The 24,704-nt window shown below is 35.7% G+C and overlaps 1 protein-coding gene across 4 annotated transcripts in view; it reads left to right on the top strand.

Annotated features, from left to right (window-relative positions):
* The window catches only part of Lpin (phosphatidate phosphatase LPIN), a 220,792-nt gene that overhangs the window by 57,507 nt on the left and 138,581 nt on the right, over positions 1-24,704 (top strand). For all 4 annotated transcript variants that reach the window (XR_014131204.1, XM_081755471.1, XM_081755472.1 and 1 more), the window contains 3 exons: positions 8,537-8,765; positions 16,875-17,260; positions 22,117-22,279. Coding sequence is in view for 3 of the 4 variants with exons in the window: in XM_081755471.1 (XP_081611597.1) it covers positions 8,537-8,765; positions 16,875-17,260; positions 22,117-22,279 (778 nt within the window). In the remaining variant the exon portion in view is untranslated. The remainder of the gene's footprint in view (positions 1-8,536; positions 8,766-16,874; positions 17,261-22,116; positions 22,280-24,704) is intronic.

The following is a 24,704-nucleotide window of genomic DNA, read 5'->3' as shown; positions in this document are numbered from 1 at the left end:
ATTATTATTATTATTATTTCTATTTCTATTTCTGTTTCTGTTTCTTTGTTAAACTTTATTGTGTTGATTTTGGAGCAATAAATTAAAGTAATGAACTCTATGGCATATGAAGCCCAAACCTTCAAAATTGTATTCACGAAGACTTCCTTGGATATTTCAAAACTGACTTTTCTTTAGCCAACTATATCCAATTTCTACTTTGTATTCCCATTTTCTTATTTTGAAGACGTGTCTGCTGTCTTCTGTTCTGCCTACATGACTGTCGTAAGAAAATCGTGAAGTTCCAAATCGTGAATGGAACTCCACGATGATAGTCGGACGGTAATACAATATTCCATTGTTACTGTAATATATTTATATATCTTTAGAAATTTCTAACTCAAACGTACAGTGGACCGTACGACGCAGCATGGACTCCTGGAGGAATTTCAAACGAATTTAGTATACTTATAAATAACCAAATAAAAAGCATACTGTTTGTGTGTGTTGGAGGGAAGAGGGGAGATTATAAAACTGAAACCAATCGTAGGAGGAGAAGGGGCGGCATGTAAAAGTAATAGAATTCGAACGATATGAATGTCGAGTTGGATACGGACAAAATCTCGCGGCCAAAACATCGCTGCCCAAAACCTCGCGGGACAACAACTTCCTAGGGCAAAACCTCGCCGACCAAAATCTCGCCTGGGCAAAAACTTGCGGAATGAAACCTTTCCTTAAAATTTACCCAGTGAGTTTCTTAATATGCAATTCCATATTACAAATAATAATAATAATAATAATAATAATAATAATAATAATATACAAAACATCGTGTGTGTGGGCTTTCTCGGATATTTCCGCTTTCTTCCACTTTCTTCATTCCATGATTTCCTTCATTCTGATCATCTAAGTCTCCTTTCACCCACAGGACATAACCGAGGGACATAAAAACTCAGATATTATTTCATACTTTCGTAAATGATGTTCGTTTTGTTAGAATTTGCTAAGGTCACCGTCAAAGTGAAATAAAAATCATCCCAGGCTCAAATCGCATCTGTGTTAAAAATTTGATCGAGACCGGTCGGGTGGTTCAAGAGTTATTAAGTCACAAACGCAGTCACTTTCATTTTTATGTATTTCTGTGTCTCTCCCCCTTCCCCTTCGACTTCCCGTCAAAGTGAAATGTTAGAAACCATCCCAGGCGGTAACCTGATCTGTGTGGCAAATTCGATCGAGATTGGTCTCGTGGTTCAAGAGTTATTGAGTTTTGTTTATTTTTATATATCTCCCCCTCCTCTTCGTTGTCATCAAAGTGAAATTACGAAAACATCCCAGGCTCGAACCTCATCTATGCTGAAAATTTGATCGAGATCGGTCGGGTGGCTCGAGAGATATGATGTCACAAACATAGTAATTTTCATTTTTATATATACAGATTTTCAAAGCACGCGTTAGAATTATTTTCTTGTTATTATTTTAATGCAATTATGTGTTATTATAAAATATATACATATAGCAATATATAGAGCATTCTGCATCCAAGAAATCGTCGTAACGAGGTTTAACTGATGACATTTTTTCCCAGGCGAGATTACGTCCTGCGTAGTTTAGACCAGGCGAGATTCTGTGTCCCGAGATCAGGACTGCAAGGTTTTGGCCAAGCAAGGTTTTGGCAACTCGAGATCTTGGGCCGCGAGGTTTTGTACTCAAACCGTGTCGAGTTCATAGTTTTCGGGGCTGCGAAGATGAGTAAGTGGCACTGTCGATGCTGCTTAAGTCCACTCCTGCGGCGCTGTTAAGCTATGGTTGGCATGCAGATAAGAGTGGGATAGGACAGGCAAAATGAATCGGAAACATCCTATATTTGTATCGAATGTCGTATGTATGTATACATCCTATATTTGTATGTATGTAGTTTTCGGGGTCACTGACATAAATAGTGATATTCCAGATGTAGTATATGTCTAAGGTTGGCCCCATTGGCATGGGGGTCAGATGGGAGAATAAGTGAAGATTTCAGAACAGTTCCTTGGGAGTGAGTTTCAATATACTGAGAGTGAAAAGTGGTAATGCACAAATACTACTAACTCATCGGGAACTAGCAGAGATATGACTTCTGGAGAATTGCCGTTGCTACAGGGATGCATTACCACCTGATCACTCCCCTAAAATAGTCACTACTTTTCAGGGGCGCAGGGAGGAATTTATTTCAGGGATCGAAAGCTTTTTGAGGGGTTCAAATTCAATTCAATGTCTAACATCGTTTCTAAAATTAGGTAAAATTTACAGAAAAGTAGTGATTTCGGGAAGGGGGCTCTAGACCGCTAGGGCCTACATCCTGTGAGAAGGGTAAGTTGGATTGAATACCAGGAGCAGTTAGTCGATCGAGACGTGTGTTTCTGAATGCATAAGTACACGGCGCAAGAGTTTATTAGTAATTTGGACTTACTTTTTGTAACATTTTCTATGCTGCGAATTGTACTCTATATATAATACCGATTGTTTTCGATTATTTTTCCTTTTCATCCCTTTCCCACTTTCTCCCACACCCCTATATCGATTGGAACTAGACTTCAATGAGTAGGAAGTGTCAGTACTCATCTTGGCGATCTCTAAAATGTATGAATGGGACACTAATATTTGTCAATTTGTATTATATTTACACGCCACACCTTCTTATCCACACCCTTCACCTTCAGCGGTGATGGGGATGAATTTAGACTTAAACGACATGGGGATATCACTATTTATTTCAGGGACTCTGAAAGTAATGAATTCTATAATAATATCAGTTGTTTTCTGTAAGTTTTACATGTCATCTCTTCCTGCCTCCCTATGTCGATGGGGCATGAATTTGGACATAAATTGCATTAAAAAATTTCACCATTCATCTCAGCGAACCTGAAAACGTTAGATTAGACTCGTATATCAGTCATTTTATATTTTGTTTTGCATATCACCCTATTCCTGCTCCCACTCCCTCATACCCATGCGTACGGTGGAAGAATTTGGGCTTAGATGGCTTGAGAGTTGTCACTGTTTATCTCAGTGTCCTGAAAAACTATAAATCGGAGACTTAACGTCGGTCTCTTTGGATTTTACATGTCATCCTCTTTCTGCTTCCTCTTGCCGATAAGAGGATGAATTTGAACTTCAGCCTCATCGGGTTGTCACCATTCTTTTTAGCGATCCTGAAAGCAATGGATTGGACACGAATATCAGTTGTTTTCAGTTTTGTTTTACATGTCACCGTCTTCCCATCTCCATGCCAATGTGAAATGAACTTGAACTTAAGCGGCATCGAGAGTGTCACCGTTCCTCTCAGTGACTCGGAAAGTCATGAATTCTACACTAACATTGGTCGTTTTGATTATTTTTACATCTTCCTATTCCCACCGAACAGTAACTTATACGCCGATGGGTGATGAATTTAGACTTAGATGACATTGGAAATGTCACTGTTGATCTCACTGACTCAGAAGATTATAAACTGATCATTAACATAGGTCGCTTTCGATTATTTTATATATATCACCCCTTCTTAACCTGGGATAGGATAGGGTTTACTCATGTATTACGAGACATTAACATTGGTGCAGCGTTCTGGGAGCTAGCCGTGAAACATAGTTAAGTTCATTTTAATTTATATAATTATATCAGATTTACTGTCTGTACGGTTACGGAGTCTGCCCATGTTTTTAGAATGTATTTGGGTGATTGTGTTTGTTTATATCAAAACACTAATAAATGTGTACTTTTTCTCCTACTTTTGAACTGAAAGCAGACAAAAATACTGAAAAATTGCTCGATTCTCATACAAAAAGACCGACATAGAAATCGCTCGACTTACATACCAATCAAAGTGCTAGTAACTCGAAACATATGTGTTAACATACGCATATAATTCCAATGTTTTACAGCAGAACGCTTCGCATGAGCACAAACATTGTAGGAATACAGCTATTATTACATAACTTTCATATCCGATTTCTTATCTTGATTAAGTCGTCTGCTATAGCTGCTAATTCTCTTTTGCTTCTTAAGTCGTCTCCTATAGCTACCAGTTCTCTTTAGTTTCAACAAATACTTGATCGTAAACTCCTATCTTGCTTTCCTCTTCCAAATGCAAGATATTGCGAATGCACCGGCAGGCAGGCAGGACTGCTGTAGTTTCCGCTTGGAACACACACAGAGATGAAACACCAGTACACACTAATCAAGAAACAGTTTGTCACTCTGAACATACATTTTACACACAAAGAGGCTACATCTGTATAAACAAGCGGAGTTTAAAAAAAAAAAAGAAAAAAAGTTCGAGCAACCAGAAAAAATTGCATGACTTTCAAATGTGCGTCGCAAGTTACCATTTTTGTATAGCATTTTCCGCATCGGTTTATTTTACTGTTTTACGGGAACATGAAAAACGAAAATAAATAGTGTTGATAGTGTGAAGTAAAGTAAGAAAAAAGTAATTACATTTTTTTTTTCCCGTCTTGAAGCACTAACTTTGTCATTTGCACATTGCCTAAGATAGTAGTTAACTTTGAATGTATCTACGAGGAGCTTTCTATTAAGTGCTAAATCAATAATGCGGTCAAAAAATAGAGAAGTGTCATTATACAGCTCACAAAGTCAACCTTTATTTATCTAACAAAAAGATAACGTATTTTCACATATGGCAATTTCATAACACACATTGTAGCCAGATCCTGCCCCGATTTCATTTTTTGTTTATTTATTTATTTTTAGACGTAGTAAACCGAATATTACTTTTCTTTCACTATTTGACTGAAAAACAATAGTATCGCCGAGTGAGCTGAGATACATACGTCTTTTTAACAGACTTTAGGAAAAGGAGGAGGTTCTCAATTCGATCCGTTTATATAGCACCTTTCCGGTGGCCCCATATAAATTATGTTAGCATATAATGATAGTCTATAGTCTTCGGAGCTAAACTGTGAAACACCCCAACAGTGTGATGTGAAAACAGTATTCAACCGACTTGAGTATGCGTATGTTCAACCTCAACTTCGGCACAGGTGCACCGACTAATGATTCTTATTTTGTTTGAAAGATTATTCTTTTTAATGTTTCCACGGAAATTTCATAAAGATTTTAACGATAATCTTTGGAGCTAGAGCATGAAACTCCTCAATGGCTGACTGTGTTCATACCATAATTGAAGGGTATGTGGAAACAGTGGTTACCCGTATTTTAAAAGCGAGTGAATTGGTTCTGGAAAATCAGTTACAACACTCATGTGAGCTAAACTGTGAAAACCATTCAAGTTAAAAACAACAACATGCTGAACATGTATCATCACGCATAAATTCAACATAACTGCACCAATTTGGTTGATTTACTATTTGTTCGAAAAAGTATGTTCTCGCGGTGGTTTCATATAAATATCTTTAGGGTCTGATGATAGAAATCGGAGCAAGACCATGAAATTCCTCAACGTTTGCTAGTGTTAAAATCGTAATTAACCTACTTTATTGTGTGCATGCTCACTCATAAATTCAGCACAGATGTGCCGATTTTGACTTTTTTTTTTTTTTTTTTTTTTTTTTTTTTTTTTTTTTTTTAAAGTTTCAAAGAGCATTTTCTGTTAAGTTCCATGCGAATTTTGTTAGAATATAACGACAGTCTTTGGAGTAGGACCATGGAACTTCTCAACAGCTGGTAGTCTTAATACCGAATAATTCCGTATCGCGTAGACCGATTAAAAAAATATTTTTAGTCACGCATATTTCCTAGGCCGACCCATGTTGTAGGAAGTTAATGTTCTATCTTTAGTGTAGATATCTAACTAAATTACTGGAGATACGAAAAAAAAAAAAAAAGCTAACTTTTGTTACGGAATATAGTTTTAAAAATCTGTGGAATTCCTGCTCATTATGTTTGTACAATAACCGTTTTAATTTATAGTTTATATATGTGCATTATGCCAAATATGAAAGTATGCATGTAAAATTCAAATCAATGATTTGCCTCTCTTCCAAGGTATTAAGGTCATCCCATCTGGTCTTTCACCATCTGTTCTACTACATCCATTTGGCTCCCTTATTACCGATATACCTGCTGAAATGAGTGCTCTCATTATTGACACTTGAGTGCCGGGGATATCTTCTGTACCTTTTATGCAAGAGAGTCCATGCAGTCCCTTTTCATCTACTGGATTCTTACATGCCTGACATTATGAGGTTCACAAATATTTGCTCCCAACCGTAACGCAACTGCTATTGGAAAACACTCATTACTGAGATGAAGGCCGAGGGGGGACAAAGGTAAAGCCTTAAGCCAAGCTCCTGCTTCTATGGATGATGCAGCAATTGGTCTAGCCGTGTGTCTTCTAGGCTGTCTGAAGACTGTAGTGAAAAGAAGTAGTGTGATTTGAAAATAGGTTCTTCCCAAGGGGATTGCTTTGCTCTGGTACTAAATTCAGGTAATTCAGAGCCAACTAGCAATGACCAAGTGGAAGAGCAATCTTGATTGGAAGCTTATATGTTGTTGGAGAAGTGATTGTATTAGGCATCGGGAACTATAGAATATCTATATCTAAAACTATGAATCGTGTAACATAACATTGTCTAAGACTTGAGTAAATTAATGTTGTCCACGAGACTCGAGAAATTTAGACTGATATTGAAAAAATTCCCGAATATCAAAATGTACTTTTCGTCTCGTAAACGAGATTAGAATCGAGCCTATACGAAAAATGTTTTGTCTCAGGATGAGCAATACTAATTATTTTTGAAAATCAAAACTTCATACAGTGGGTGGTCCCTCGTAACGTGGTGGCTAACGCTTTCGCCTTTGGTTCGAACGATCTTGGGTTCTATTCCTAGTGGGAGGCCAGCTATCCTGAGTGAAGTTTTCTGGAGTTTTCCTCATTCATACGAGGTAAATACCGGGAAGGTACCTACCATAATGGTCCCAGAACGCTTTCTTCCTTCTCCATTATGCCTTTCTTCTTCCCCAGTTCCCCGGTAGTGTGATCGCCGAGAGACGTCAACACCTCATACGTCACGGACTAACATGTCCGTGGCTGCCGAGAGCCCAGAAATCTTCCTAACCCTAATCTTTGTACAGTAGATTTTGCATAGTCAAAAATCTGTTTGGGTCTTAAATAACATAAAAGCTGAGTACATGACTAAGAGATACGGAAGTACACTAGAAGTTCAGCAGTTTATTTCTCTTATTACTTCATATGTGTTTCATCCTGCTAAAAGTCTTTTCTAGTTGGGGGAATAGTAATGGAATGATGATGCACAAAATTCATTAAAAATTTGGATTTCGAATACTGTAACACAGTTCTGTAAGTCCCAATTTAATTACAAAATTAATTAACTAATCAACATACCTTTAGCTGAAAATATATTTGTAATTCTTGTAAATAGAAGAACCGACCGAAAAGCGTCCCATCTGACTAATGAACCGGGCACTGGATAGCAAATATTAAAGCCAAACTCTCCGGTTAAAAATCGGACGGTTGGTTTCACTATTTAACACAGGGAAAGGGTCATAAAGGGAAACACAATGTGGTAAGAACTTGTAGCAAAAGATATAGAGTAGCATGCAATGGAGCAAATCTGTGTGCATTTTCTATTAGTATCTGTATATGAGGAGAAAAATGAAAAAAAAAAAAAAAAAAGACATTCTATTTGGCTGAGGGTCCAATAAGAATATCAGAAACTTCCCTGAAATGGTGAGGTGTAAAATGTAATTCCTCCACGCCTTGAAATTAAAGACATTTTAAGTGGAATGACCCATACAGAATCAGACACAAGAATTTTTGATACGGTAAATAATTATTTGAAATTTCCGAAATTATTTTATAAAAGCAAACCTATATTGAATCAAGATGTGGAAATAGTGTTGGCCACATGAGCTGTCCTCAAACCTCTTCGTTGATCTCTGTCCCACCTGGAAACTAAAATCACGTCATTATATAGAATTATTTTTCCAGAATCAGTGTACTGCTGTATTGTGTGTGTTAAGCACTGTAGACTTCGACTATTTCTTTCCGAATTTCCGTCAAGAGTTTTTTCATTAGCCTACAAAATTCAGATTACACTGCTGCTGATTACATCAAAAAACGCAGCACTTTTGTTGTGACCTAGCCTTTCTCTACCAAAACAACAGGAAATTCAATTAAATCAATTTCTAGCATGAAATTTAAGCTAGTTGCTGCTAACTTGCGTCCTGATTTTACAAAGAAAAATCAATTTCAGTTTGTCTGTATTCTGTTACTATTTTTTAAAAGATGTTTTTACTTGTGTTAAGTGTTTAGTTGATCTGTTAGATATTTAATTTTTCTGTTTCATGCAAGTACTGATTTAATTCATTCTGATTTAACTTTTCTTTCACGTTTCATGCAAAAATGCAATTTGTATTAGTTCAATAGAGAAATGCCAACTGAAAAAAAGTATCCTTGTCACTTAAAATTAGTGTTTTGAGATGATTCTGTAACGTTCATTATATAATTTTGAGTTTATCATTTTTCACCGATAATTCTAATTGTTTTTTTTTTTTTTTTTTTTTTTCTTTCTTTTAGAGCTTATGGAGAAATTTCCTTGTCTCTATGCGGGGGATTAACGGACTTCGGCGATCTCTCAGAAGATACTTTTATTCAAAGTTTAGTTACTTATAATGATATTGCTGATAACCCAAAGCTATTTGAAAACCCAAATATAGTTGTTCGTTTGAATGGCAAATATTATAATTGGCAAACGGCATGCCCAATTATAATGAGCTTAGTACTGTACCAGAAACCATTACCAGAGGTAAGTAACTATGTGCTCAGATTTCAAATTTCGTATGCAATTTAAGTTCAGCCATATGGTGTGCTAGGAAACAAGATAAAACTGATAGGCACCCAAAACAAAAATTCTGTCAGATTTTGAACCTAAAGGAAAAGACGATAACATAAGCTAAAATTACCTTGAAAATGAAAAATAAAATATACCACTGTCTTCAGTACAACTTTTTTTCCCAACTTTCAAGCAGAATGTACATCCCATTGGTGGTAGAAATTAGTGGAACTTGAACCAAACAACTTGCCCAGTGCATTTTTTATCTTGTCAGTTGTTCGGAAATGGTCTCCGCAAATAGTTTGTCGAACAATGGAACAAGTGGTATCCAGCTTTGCGATAACCGAGGTGTATGAAGATTGATTAGTATTTCCAAATCAAGCTAGGTAATGGTGCTATAGGTGACCTTAGGAGTAAGTGGCGTCATGTTGTCCTGAGGCAAAATAACACGTTTGGGATTCACAAGCATTCTCTCTCTCTCTAAGTTTTGCATGCAGATATTTCAATTCCTATGAAACAGGTTTCATTAATCGTTTAGCCAGCTAGCAGGAATGTGCGTTGCACGATATCCTGAGCAGTCCACCAATTACAGAGTCAAACCTTTTGATTTAGCGCTGATTTGAGCTTTTTAGGAGTGGGTTCATGTGGTAACAATGTATGACGCCAGTGTCGCGCAGTACTGTAAGGAACCCACTTCTCATCGCACTTCGTTCTCTGATTAGAAACGGATTCTTTAGGAGACAACAAAGGAATACGGACATTTGCTTGTATCACTTTATGAGTCATCTGGGATTCATCATCGCACTTCATATCGTGTTTTAAGCTTGTGGCAAATGGTTTCAGCACTGCTACTGAATGTTCCACATTTATGGCTATTACCACTTTGAGTGCTTCGTTGTGTATTGCTCGTATTTCATACTTGGTACGTCGTGGCAAGTTTCATCTGCGTTTTTAAATTTGGTAAAGCACTATTGTACTGTCGGCTCATTTGCGAATGATTAGCGTATTTTGATCCCGTTGCACTATCCTGTGTTCAGGGCCGTACTGGCCAGGCGGGAAACCGGGAAATTTCCCGGTGGGCCCTCCGCCATGTATCGTAAGTAGCGGTATATGTACAAAAAGACACACGTCACGCATTCTTCGCATATGGAGGTAACGGAACGGAGGACGATTACACGTCGAGTACCGGCCAACAACTAATTCTAGACCAGCATTGCTAGCCCATGATGTTGCGAAAGCAGCCTTTCACATTTTTCGTAATTCAACCCGTGAAAGGTTCCTAATTTCCCATTCTGCTTTATAATTTTGCTAATATTGAAGGATTCAGCTAAATTAAAATCTGTCATAACTTGAAACAAAGCAATAATTTACATTTTACAGCACCGGTGTTTTCTAAATAGAAGATATACAGAACCGGATTATGACCATTAGGGGACCTGTAGCGGGAAAATACAATGGACCCATCAAAAACTTTTATCATGGGCCCTCTCTCAACATGTTCAAAAGGGTCCATGAATTATATAGGAGAGACTTATGTCATGTTTTTTAACTTTTATGGTGAAAATGTTTTCAGTAATTTTTAAAATTTTTATGCCCCTCTTGGTCACGGCGTCCTGAAGCAAAAAATGAAAACTCAAGTTTTTCTTTTTCTGAAAAAGAGGAAAATATTTATATCTTTAGAGTAAACTCACAGAAGCAATCACTATGTTGCAGGTAAAGTAGCTTTTTAAATTATGTATCTTAAGACGGAGTTACTTTGTACATCAGGGGTAACTGCACAAAATATGAAAAGAATAGCACAGTCCTCTGTCCGTAACACCATGAACTGTAAAGAGAAAGTTTCAACTGCCACCGTAAGATAGAACATCTAACTATATTTTGGCTATAATATTGACGTTTAACTTCAGTTCTAGTTTCCCGGAGGGTTTGTTGTAGAGGTATGGAAAACAGTTAGTCAGTAAAAGCCGACAAAATTTGTAAGATATCACCTACGAGAATTTCCGTCAAAGTTAAGTCAGTTTCGTAGAATACTACTGTGTATAATGGAATTTTGAAGCAATAGTTGAAATTGGAGTGTGAAACGTTTTTAAGTCACAGAAAAAATAAGACTGGGAGAAGGCGGTTTCAGCGTCTAATCGGGGTTACTTTGCACCAGTCGAAAGTAACCTCTTAGATAGGAAATTATTCAGTATCTCCTGCCCTCTAATTTTAGGCAAATTTCCTATTTAGGCAGATGCCGGAATGGATCTCTTGTTGGAAAATAAATTAAAAACAGTAGCGGATCCAGAAAAATAATTTAAGAGAGGCTTCACTCAGAAAAGCTTTTTTTAAAGAAATCACTAGACTTTTTGGGGTGGGTGGGCTTGAAGCTTGTACGCATAGGAATGACTAATATTAGATTTTTTTTTTTTTTAAGAAAAGAAATCATGCAATTTGGGTGGTCGTCAGCCTGAAAGCCCCAAACCCCGTAAATATTTCACTGAATACGTTTGGGACGATATTCTTGGACATAAAAACCAACCAGGGCAAATCGGTTCACGAGAATATTTTTTCTGTTCCTGAGTTGGCATTTTTGTGGGGCATATGCTAAACTATCAGAATATGGTTCCTGTGCCGGTATCAGAAAGTACATAATTTTCTTTACATATTGATAATTCGTACTAAGTAATGATACCGGTACCATCATTCTAATATCAATATTTGTTGACTGCATAGTGAAATGTATAAATACTAAAGGGAAAACATTGCACAGAAATATTATGTTCGTATGTTGAATATACTTTTTTGTATGTTGTGTAAAGTATCCTCACCTATGAGGTAGCTTTGCACCAAAGTTTATATTTCAATAACAATGGTCATACTGAATGTCGAATAATGCACTTGCACGAAGGTTTTCCTTATATATATCTAGCCTTAAAATTCAGTGTTCTAAATCATTACGTTTGGAAGTTACTTGCGATTTTCTTTAAAATTCCTTAAATCTGGTGCAAAGTAACTCCGTCTTATGGTATTTTAAAACACGTGTTAAGGGCATCATAAGGGGCCGTGTGCAGATGCAAATTTAAGTCAGTTTTCTATCTGTTCCGCCAAAAATGTTTAAAGTAAATAAATTAAATTCATTCATTCACATCTTACATGAAAATGACCAACTTACGTAAGGATTTTCCTAAGGACTGTGTGGTTCAGTGTGAAATAAGTCCTTTGTTGATCCATGGTCGGGCTTGTGCGAAATAAGTACAATATACTATACATTTGCTTTGAGTTGTGCGTACTGTCGGTTGAGGTGTGCCTGCCTGTGTTCCTAGTGAATCAAAGAGGTTCATACAACGTTACTCGTAGTTCTATTTGACCTGCTTTCACGTTTAACTACGGTGACAACAAAAGGAAACATGCAATTATATGTATTAATCTTGGAGCTAAATATGGAGGGAGCGCGAGTACTGCTTCCACGAGTAAATCCGACAGAATTTTTGTAGTATCTAATAGCGTGACTTATGCAGAGTAACAGTTTCTTCTTGTTTTTTTAAATTAAATTCATCAGTAATGGTACTGGCACAAGAAAAGTGAACGGTACTGAAATTCTGTTGTACAGGCTGTGTCCATTTAACATTTTTCATCATGTCAGATTTCAGAAGTATTTTGATTATATGTAACTATCTGTGAAGATTAATTATTTTCATTACTCTTCGTTTCGTTATTACTAGCTTCTAACTATGTGACATATGCTAACCACTTGTATGTTATTTCGGACTACCCTTCTCTTTAATCAGTTAGACTCCATTTGAATCCAAAAATTTGATAGTTTTCTTATAGACAAATTACACAGTTGACAACTATAAAAAATATCTACTTCTACTGGATTTTAATCTGTAGACTTTCAGCCGCCTATTATAGCCAGTCAGAAATAGTGAAACAGTGCAAAGAAGAGCATATAATCGTCAGCAAAACTGGTGTGGATCCAACGATATGTCCAACAAGCCCCTGCGATATTTCGTCATCCGGAAATTGATACAAGAACACGGCCTCAAGTTAGTCCAACCCCTAAAACAGTGCGCATCATAGGTAAAATAATGACACAAGACAATCCCCCAACACAGAAAAGTTTGGCCATACGACACAATTTCCAATATCATCCGGGAGAACCTCACACTCAAACTCTCCCCCCCCCCCCTCCCCCGCTACATTGCTTCATTCAGAGGTACACCAGAAAACTGTATGAAATATACCTCGCAGTAGATAAGCTCAAATGGCTTTGTACTCCGGATTGGGGATGGCTCTCATTCAGGAGTATAGAGGAGACCAACAGAGTTCGATTCATCTTTTGCCGTTAGACAAACCACAAGAGCTATTGTGACTTTGTCCTACACTGCAAAGCGAAGTTATTCAAGTGATATTGCAGTTAGTTTACGGCAAATTTCACTTCAACTCACTGTCAGCTTCAAATTAAAATGATGCCAGTAATAATTACAAAGGTTGTTAGCAAACCTCAATCTCGAAAAAAATAATATTTAAAAATTGTGTAGGATAAAACGCATGAAAAAAAAGTGTTCAGTAGCTTTAAAAAAATGTGCATTTAGGGTTGGTTTGTCAGTTTATAAGAAGCACATTTCTTTTAATGTGAGTGAAATACAGTTTCCTATACAATAATGGACCATTTTTGTTCACATCTATCGATTGGAGTGTGTGTCTTTTCAGCATTGATGCTATTGGGTCAATCCATACGAAGTGGTCCAGAGGTGGTTGCCCGACCATCTCCGAAAATTATAAAAATTTGAGTGTGATGAACCTTGTGTATGAGAAGGTTAATAACATCATTCACGTTGTCATGTGTACAAGTGTTCCTGAATGGCGGCCATCGGCCATCTTTGTTCTCGGTAGTGTGTCAATGTTTGCATTTGCAATAGTTTACGAAAACTACAGTTGCACATGATGTACGAATCAGACGAACACGAAACAAAAACGAATGTTTAGAGGAGAGACTGAGGTACACGGAGAATATAAACTTTTGCGTCTAAATAAATATGCAGGGTTGCAAACCAATACATCAATCACCAGAAAATCTAGAGAAAATTGCAGTTTTAAATGGGCTGTATTTTGGAATGGCATATAGTGGGGGTTTCATAAGTTTTGTGCTGAATACTATTGCATGTAAAGAGTCTGTAGAAATATCCATAGCTATGATACTACTTTCACCGTAGATTTATGGGGGTCCGAAAGTTGGAAGTTTGTGATTTTGATGCCATTTTTGGGGCGTAATATCTCAGGAGGGCAAAGTGCTAAAAATTGCTGCTTATGCCACCAGGTACTTCTGTACGTAAATAAACTATTGCATAAAAATCATGACTGATATATTACATGGAGAAAAAAGTGAGCAGATGGTAAATACGCGAAGAAAGCACCTACGTGACGATGGTTGTAGCCCGGAAAAATTTAAATGTTTGGATATGTTTCATGCTAGATCTGAAAAACTATGCATGGTGCAGCAATTAGGCCCGTTTTTGTTTGTGTTCAGTTGTGCTGAAGCTTGCGAGTGGCGTTTGTTTCATCTTTCTAGCTCCATGATCATTGCCACGTCTATGTAATAAGGGGGTTAGCTTCTTCTTGCATCCAGGACATACGTCGTCGAAGCGGACCGTGGTATTAATGCAGTTAGTGTATCAGTAAAGTGATATTGAAATCCAATCCCAGTTACGGAAGTCGATATGTTCACACGGTTGCATTATATAGGATAGACTAGCCTTTAACTACCTTGGACCTCCGCCCCCAGACCCCCGTGTTTGCTCGGTCTACGGCTTCGTACCTCTAAAACCTACAATCCTACTAAAAGTCCAGCTTCTTTTCGTATTTCAACTATCTAAAAGATAAGATTTTGTATCACAAGAAAACACTCATTTAAATAATATGGGAATTACTTCATCTCCCCAATAGATACCTTAAAAAATAAACATATTCACTTTTGGCAATTTTCCTGTGGGTTAGTCCCGAAAATCTACAATCCTGCCAAATTTCATCATCCTAATCCTGCTGGAAGTGCCTCAACATTTTGGGGTGTAGAAGATATCCCATATAAATAACATTGAAAGGATCTTTCAGTTCCCCACAAAACCTCTCTACGGTTGAAAATCTTTATTTTTGGTCATTGGTCATTTACTTAACTAACACTAACGGAAACATACAAGCGTACCGATTTTAAAGTTTTTATTCCAATTCCAAGTACCTAAAATATGAGATTATAAGTCCAAAAAGGGTCTATTAAAAAAAAAAATAAAATAAAAATAAAAAAAATAATAAAAAAAAACTTCATCCTCCCTTTAGACCCCCTAAAAATTAAAAATATTAACTTTTGGCAATTTTCCTGTCGCTTAGTACTTGAAATCTACAATCATACTAAATTTCACCTTTCCACGTCAACCTGAAGTACTCTTTTATTTTGTCACTTCATGTTGTTTTATACTTAGCTAGGATAGATGTAACGCAACTTTGTGAACATATTAACTTCCGTAACTTGGATTGGATTTCAATATCACTTTGCTGATACATTAAGTGCTTTCATACCGCGGTCCAGTTCGACGACGGATGTCGTGGGTGCAAGGGGGGGCTAACCCCCTTTACCATATAGGCGTGGCAATGTTCATGGAGCTAGAAAGAGGGAACAAACGCCACTCGCAAGCTTTTGCACAACTGAACACAAACAAAAGCGGGCCTAATTGCTGCACCATGCGTATTTTTTGAGATCTAGCATGAAACATATCCAAACATTTAATTTTTTCCGGGCTACGACCATCGTCACGCAGGTGCTTTCTTCGCATATTTACCATGTTCTCACTGTTTTCTCCATGTAATATTAGTCATGATTTTTTTTGCAATAGTTTATTTACGTACAGAATTACTTGGTGGCATAAGCAGCAATTTTTAGCACTTTGCCCTCCTGAGATATTACGCCCCAAAAATGGCATCAAAATCACAAACTTCAACTTTCGGACCCCCATAAATCTACGGTGAAAGTAGTATCATAGCTATGGATATTTCTACAGACTCTTTACATGCAATAGTATTCAGCACAAAACTTATGAAACCCCCACTATATGCCATTCCAAAATACAGCCCGTTTAAAACTGCAATTTTCTCTAGATTTTCTGGTGATTGATGTATTGGTTTGCAACCCTGCATATTTATTTAGACGCAAAAGTTTACATTCTCCGTGTACCTCAGTCTCTTCTCTAAACATTCGTTTTTGTTTGGTGTTCGTCTGATTGGTACGTCCTGAGCAACTGTAGTTTTCGTAAACGCTTGCAAATGCAAAAATTGACACTCTACCGAGAACAAAGATGGCCGATGGCCGCCATTCAGGAACACTTGTACATACAACAATGAGAGTGATGTTATTGACCTTCTCATGCACACGGTTCGTCACACTTCAATTTTTATAATCTTCGGAGATGGTCGAGCAACCATTTTCACAATTTTTGGACCACTTCAGATGGATATACCGTAGGACCAACTGCTTCGAGTGTTCGAATTACTGGCGGTCTTGTATCAAAGATAAGCATCCTTACCGGCAATCGAACCAAGAACCACGCTTTCAGATAACACGCACGTTAGACACTTGGCTATGAACGGACACTTCGATGTTTATAAAAATGGTGCTTTGGCCGGGTGAAATCAATAGAACTAGTGTTTGGATTTATTGTGAATACATTATTTAATGCATTCATACTGCCGATGGATTAAAGTAGGGTTATCTGTATGAAAGTATATATTTCTTCCCCCCCCCAAAAAAAAAAAGAAAAAAAGAAGAAAAATGCTGACATCAAACATTGAATAGTAAGTATTTTATATACACCACATAATTTTAACGGATACCCTGTATTTAACAAATTAAACTTTCGGTGTTCTATCCGGGTTTTATTTTAAGTGACTTTTCAACTGCATTAACTGCGTTTATAATCAGAGTTGTGCAAGTGCTAGACTCAGTCAATGTATTTAAAAAGTCAGCTAAAATAAAGAAAACACGGATGAAACTTCATAATTTTAATTTATTTAAGTGTGTTATTTGTTTTATTATTTTTGTCTATATTTTAGAAAGTTATATCTGCACTAGAACATGAGTATATGCCCCATAAGAAGGAAAGTAGAGATAAGAAGAGAGTAGAAACAAGAGGATATGCCTCGTGGTTTTCCTGGCGCAGGAGTGAGCCTAAAAAGGACCCTTCCCCGGAAATAGAGAAGAAGGATTTTGAAGAATTTGTAATCGAAGGAGATAAAAAAATAAATGTTAAGGAGTGTTTGCAGAGCGATCAGGAGCTTGATATTGCTTTAAAGGATGAAAACAAAACAGCGAATGTTAAGTCTTTCGCAGTGGATATTGTACATGTGTCAAGGACTCATGATCTCAATAAAGAGGAGTGTGTGGTAGGAACACAAACTAGTGTTCCTGGGACTCCAGATACGATGGATATTCACAAAGAGTAAGTAGATGTCAGATTTTACATAATAATAAACATGTAAACCTGACTGACGCAGCTAGTAACAATAAGAATAATATTTGTCATTATATTTCTATAAGCCTAATTTGAGTAAGAAATCAGAGTTTGCGATAGGATTTCAAGTATACGTTTGTTACTGTAGTCACGTTTAATACAGTGCAATTTAAAAACATTCAAGTTTGTGGTGAGCTGGCAACGTGCTTCTTGAATGCTAACATCTTTTGTGGCTGTTAATGATATTGAACCGTTATAACTTCGGGTTCAAGCAATTATTCAACAGTTCGAATTGAAAAATACCAACCTAATGTTCATGGGACCTAGTATCGTGATATGGTCTGTGGGGTACCAAAGCCGGAAATAGGTAAGCGAGTGAACAAGAACGCCGAATGTAGTACTACCATAGTTTATAGCATTCGAAAACTAAACTCATGAGGTAAATACAAAAGAAGCAGGCAAAAGAATGATTCGAAGAAGAGCAAATATGCCAAATTACTAATTTCATAGGTAATAATGCACATGAAAATCGTAAGTATTGTGTTGAGGACCATCAGTCATGGAAATAACGGAGAAACAAGCAACTATAAGATAGCATTGGCGGAGAAAAGAAGTTAATGCATGACTGACTAATCTAAATAAGTTGAATGTATGGTCTAGGCAAATTGGAGGGGAAAATTTGCGAACAGTCAATCTAATTCGGAACAAGCTTGTTTTTAGTATACATGTTTGGATTAGGCCAAGAAACGATTCTACTAAAATTATTAAAATCCGGGATGAGAACGGTCGAAATTTTGGAGTGGGGGTGGAATCCGGTCTACGATTTTTAAAATCACTTTTAGGACCTTTTTTTTGCATAGCAGTAAATATCTTATAAAGTTAGCACAACATACCTATATAAACCAAACAAGTTTCCTGAAAATAAGTGCTTGTAAAAGATCTCTCTTGCCACTATAATGTATTTCCGCCCAAACATTGAAAAAAGACATTATCTTGAAAATCACATGCCATAACCTTGTTGGGAAATAGTATAAGCTCAACAATTGAAAAAATAAGTTTATTTCAGACTTACGTAATAGATCTCGCTTCATTCGGAAGCTAACAAAGAAACTCGAAGATAAATAGTAAAAGTATTTATTTTCTTGTACGTACTATAATATTCGGGTAAACATTAATGCGTTACATGTCGGTTTCGAAATCTACGTGTCCAAATCCTGTGTGTCCATTTCCTTATGTACACTGCCGGGTTCTTATCCAATCTTGTAATAGGTATCTGTAAAACTTCAGCACAGGTAATGATGAAACAACAAGAATTGTTAAATTTTATAAGGCATACCAACTATTTACAATTTCCTACGACTGCATCCATATTGTTTCAGTATTGCCAGTTCCCAAGTCCGTCTTATTCAATTTTAATGCATGAAAATCTCCCTAAAGATGTTTATAGCTGATAATTTTGAAAACGTACTTAATTATTATTTTTTCGTATATGTAATCTCTTGTTTATGTCTTGATTTAATTCTAGTTGCTTAGTTGTAATAAAATAAGAAATATATATATATATTCGCGGTGAAAAAGCAGGGAATTAAATTAGATTGTTTAGTTTGAGTGGGACTCTGTAAATCATCATCTATACTAAGAGATAATGTTAATTTGCAATGACTCGTCAGCAACTAGATTCTTTGTAGACGGCAGGAGAAAGATTTCTGTCACACATATACAACAAGCACAAGATAAAGACGCTTTGAATACTTTCAGGTAGAAATTCATTCAATCAATTTCTCGAGAGCTAAGAATGAGATGTACTTAGCAAGTCTTCCGCTCACATCCGTAGCTCCGTTAAAAAACATTGAAAGTATTCCATCGGGTGCAAGTATGGCGCGGAAATGTGAAAAGTGAGAATGGCAAAATCAGATTGGTATTAGTCCTCCCTGTCCCTACGTTAAAGCTTCCTGTATCATAAATCTTATTGAAATAGTTTGAGTTTAAATGTCAGAAGATTGCTGTTTAGGTTGCAGTTGTAAGTCTGAGTTAAAATGTTTGGTAGAATATTTCCACTGTAAAGGAATCGAATCTGAAAACTTACCAAGTTATGCCTCACCTAACGGGGATAACGTGATTGACAACGATAAGAATGATGCCACTTACGTTCGGCTGTCAACTTGATGATAAAAGGATTGTACAGAAAACTGAAAATGGAGAGCTAGATTCAGATGATGTTTTGCAAAGTCAACCCGAGAATGTTACGACCAAACAACTGAATTCAATGCTGTTGAACAAGCAGATAAAAAACAACAAGAAAGGTGTTTTTGTGATTCTTCACTTCATTCCTGACTACTTCTTGAGAAATTATTATTAGGGAAGAAAGGTTGTTCAGTCATCTCACTATATAAAAGTATTGGGATAATGTTATTAGATAAATATTTGGACAAAGTATTTATAATAATTATGCGATGCTTTCATCTATAAAATTATATTGATGAGCTTGTTAATTTACTTGGTCTCCAGTCCCTATGGAAGGATGTATGTGGAAGTAGTATCGATATAACTAACTGTACAGTTAAAACTAAAGAAAGAGCTTGCAAAATAGTATGTCCTAAGGGGTGTTTTAAATTTTTCGCAAGAAATAACAGCGAACCATTCGAAACTTTTTAAACATTGTACTTGGGTCGATCTGGGTCTTTGTAATTTAATTTCGATTTAAATATGCATCCTAATGGGGAAGGGTTCAAATATGTCTTTCAAATGTTTCTTCTCTTTTGTTGAACGGACGCTTCAGCTAATTAATACTTCATAGTTTCGAGGTTAACTTGAGGAAAATTCAAAATTTTCGAATGCTTATTCATGCCGTAAAATCTGATAAATGGGTTACGAAAATACTTATTTTCCAATGAAACTATAGATTCCTTTTTTAAATCCCGCCTATAAGTACCATTATACTCACTATGTTTCCAACAAGACACATAGTCCAACATACGATATGAAGTGAGCGAGAAATCAATCGAGAAGAAGCAAGAAAGCAAGTTCGCGCAAGGTCGGATGCTCTACAACATGCAACTCTGCCACGCTGACAAGTGAAACTAGAAACTTTCACTCGTGGGACACAATAATAATAATAATATAAAACAACAACAACTACTACTACTTCTATACTCAGCGTTTTATTTCTTAAAAAAAAAAAAAAAGTGCCGGTACGCTTGACCTCAGGTTCATAATGATTAAAAAGTTGCATACCTTTCAGGGTATTATTAATAATAATAATAATAATAATAATGATGATGATCAGTAGCATATCACTGCAGTCTTGTAACTAAAAACTCTTACGTGCATATATGTATAAAGATTCTTTAAAATGTGTGATTCTTACATCTTAATTTCATATTGCAATAAACGTAATAATAATCAACCTTTCTTAGTGATTTGTTTTTTTCCTTTTTTCTCTTTCTGTAAACGGTCGAAAATAAGCTTCTGTTCAGTAACAACACATATACAGTACATTGTTTACATAATATTCTTCAGGATATTAATCATGCTACCAAAATGTTCTGCAAACCTGTACTAAATTAATGGAAAAACTTTGCGAAAAAAGTCTATGATTTGTTTTCACTTAATCCTCTTCCTAATAATGAATAAAAACAATTACTGTAAGAACTGAGCAAAGACTCCTCTGAGGAGAAAGTACAGAGGTTGAGTCTCAAGAAAATTTTTGTACTGGCTTTCAGTTCAGTCGAATTTGAGTGACAGACAAATTTGTTGAAATTATTTCGTTGTGGGTGATCAGTCTTTTCAGAAAAAAATCTGTTTCGGTTCATTGCCTTTATGGTTTACATTACCGTGCAAAACAGGAATCTAAAAAGGAGGTGCGAGAACATGCCAGTGAGCAAGAGACAGAAGGACCCAAATATTTCTAGTCTCTGAATACAATTAACTGACTTCGAGAAGGAACAAAGATTCACAACTCTTTCCCTAGAAAGAGAAACACGAACAAGAAAACAATAAAAAAAACTCTCTTATTTTCAATAAAACTGTATATTTACTATTTGGTATTTTGGAAGTTTCTCATTAACCCCTTTTTAAGACAGAAGAGGAAATATTCAGTTCTCATTAAAAAGCTACCGGTAGGCCGTACCGTTGTGTACTTCCAGAAATTAAACACTGGCTATACTAATACTTCCGCACTGGAATGTTACTTGTCTCTCTTTATGAAACTTATGCAGTACTATTGTGCTTGTTGGATATTATTCAGAAATGTACAGGTTATTAGGTCAAATTTTTGAAAACTTTTATTTTAATTATTCAGTTAAAAGCTTGCAAGTTTATCTGAAACTTTTCCTTTAATGATTATTGTGCTTGTAGATTAATAAGATTTTATTTATCTCCATTATTGAAATGTGAATCTCATATAATGCCATTCAATTTACGATTGAACTTCCGGTAATCAAACATAACTCCCGGTAAAGCTTAAAATCAGAAAGTAGAAAACGATTATAAAGTGTATCTCATATGTTGTACATTTGTAAGTTTAAATTGCATGACTCAGGCTCTTTCCTTGAGATTTTTCTTTGCTTTTTTTTTTTTTCTTTCTTCTTCCAGAATTTGGCAACCACACCGAATAGTTTATAAGCTATTCGTGGCCTTATTCGTGGCAACTTATCATTTTATTTCAGACTTTCGTCGACGACTTGGCTCACGTCAAACAATGCTTTCAGTAGAAGTAAATTCTTCTTCATTTTATCTACTTCGTTTAAATTTCCTCTTTCAATAGAAGACAATACGTCATTTAAAATTCGTAATTAAAATATTATAGAAATTTACTTAAGTTGGCATTCTTATGAATATTTCAGGAGAATGAAGGAAGAAGGATATAGTGGTTCTAATTCTTCAGAAGAGTCTGATAGCGGACTTACTCCTGTTTCTACTGTAAAAACAAACAAAGACAGAAGAAAATTCTACGGCATTTCGTCAGAAAAATATCGGAAGACATTACGTCTTTCTTCAGACCAAATTGTAAGTCTATATCTGGTAGAACCAAATATTTTATTTGTATAATTTTTGAGTGTACTAATAATTTATTATCGTTGAAAAGCGCACTACTTGGGGGTAAAAGCATGAATGAAGCTAAGTAATTGTTGACATTCTAAGTAATATGTCTATACGAACAATGAGTACGTTTGAATCGTTGAGGGGAGTGTTCCTTATCCAACTTTTAGCATTGTGGCGGAAGTAAGAAGTAGGATGTATTACTTTTGCTAATTGTGAGAACACATTATTACTACTATGTTCATCATTCGTGTATTTATTTATTTATTTTTAAAGTGTAATTTTAATGTCCTACGGTCATGCTTTTAGGCTAAAGGAAGCATGGTACTAATAAAGGGAACTAGTGGAAAGCAAAGTACAGCGTTAGGGAAGGCAACATCTTGAGAAAACCCTCGTATACGGTGTTCACTAAAATATCCACGTAGCAGGACTCAGAATTTAAACAGGTATTCGAAATCATTCTTCATGTTTTTAAGGAATACTAGTACGCTGCATATACAGTCACAAATTCTCCCTTCTCATACGTCTACCTCTTCTAATGCTATTGTATAGAAGACATTATGTATTTAATTTTCTAATAAGGAATCAGCTGCAAAGTGTTAAAGAGATTATGACGCATCGTCCCATGGAAGGATTGGTAGAATTTTCGCGATGGACTTAGTCTTCCTCTTCTTATACCCTCCATCGTATCAATGCGCAGAATGATTTTTAATAATGCAGATAATCGGTGATCAGACTTAGAAAGGATTAAAAGGAGAAAGAAAAAAAAAACATAAGATAAAGTCATCAAACAGGTGACTCAACAATATATCACTTCACAATGAAGGCATTCCTTGCTCACTTTGTAAATTGAAAATATAAAATACAGTGTTTTTTTTATTATTATTAGTATTGTTTATATAAAACAATACTTATTTAATAAGGTATATAAAACAACAGCATAACTTGAAATTTCAGAGTTTTTTCTTTTTTTTTCTTTCTTCAGTGAAGGATTGTATTCCTAGGTTTTAATGGCAGTCTTTGTACTTTGAGATTATAATGTGTTACGTTGTGTTCTTATTGTAAGTATGACATATTATCCTAAAGCTAAATAAAATTACAAAGTATGTTTGTTGTTTCGTGAGTCTATTTACAGCTTACACATTTCCAGGCGCGCCGAGGTTCAATAGTATGTAATGAACAGAGACCGGATGCTTAGGCATTAAAAACCTGGAAAATAGGCAGGCAAGTAGGCACTTAAAATTTAAAAAATAGGCAGTAAAATGTAACTCGAAATAATGAACAGAAACATACCTGTTTGTTAAAATTTTCTTTTACTGTATATATTAAAAAACGAAGCTTGACATGTATTCCATGTATATTTGGTAAATAGATTCTCTACAGCACTTTATCACTATACCTAACAGTCCAAATTTTATACACTTGTCAGTACACACAGCAGTCCAAAGTTTTACAGCACTTATCAGTACCTATAGCAGTCCAAAGTTTTACAGCATATCATTTCACATAGCATTCCAGTTTTACATCTTATCACTACAAACACCACTTACATTTCTCAGAAGAGGCAGAATCATTTCTTGAAATACTAATTTTTCCCCAATAAAGTGTTACTTTTAAGAAAATGCACAGAATAGGCAACATTAGGCACTAAAGCAATTATTTAGGCAGGAATGAGCGAAGTAGGCAAAATACAATTGGCTTAAATTGAAACTATAACCCCTCTATAAACTTTAAAACGTTATTTTTTATCATATCTTTAATATTAAAGAATAGGCATTTTGCTTAACATCCGGTCTCTAGTAATGAATAATAATCAGGAGCATGTAACTTCAAAATTACGATGAGTAGTGACTTCGAGGTTGTTTTAGATCAATTTACATCGTGCTTCCTCTTCTATGTATATCCTTAATAATCAAAAAGTTCTTATATACTCTAATTTCTGTATTATCATAATCTATTACAGAACAAATAACTGTCCTTGATCGTTATTGACAGTGTTATTTTTATTGCTGAAGCTTTTTACTCTATGCATAATCTTTAAACTGTTTCAACATTTAACGTACTGAAAAATGAAACATTTACAGGGTGTTTGTTGATACCTGAAGTACTTGAGATATTGGAAATGTGCTGGAAATTTGTGTCCATACTGGAAATAGTAAAAATGTACTGGGAATTATTGTATAATACTGGAGAAATGAAAAAAAAAAAAAAAAAAAAAACCTAGTTCATATCCCTTTAAGCTGCAGCCTCATCATTTGGGTGTAAGGTGGTGATAGGAGTAACTGGCCAACCTCTGAAAAACTTGCTCTTGAGAAAGAAAATAGGTCGTGTTTATAATATAAGTGCGTATAAAATATTATCTTTTAACTTGTTTTACAGAGTGAGCGGGAAT

This window comes from Thermobia domestica, chromosome 4 (assembly GCF_964235325.1).
Source record: "Thermobia domestica chromosome 4, izTheDome1.hap1.1, whole genome shotgun sequence".
In the NCBI taxonomy this organism is placed as follows: domain Eukaryota; kingdom Metazoa; phylum Arthropoda; class Insecta; order Zygentoma; family Lepismatidae; genus Thermobia; species Thermobia domestica.
The sequence above is the reverse complement of the archived record's forward strand: the minus strand, read 5'-3'. Positions and strand labels throughout refer to the sequence as shown.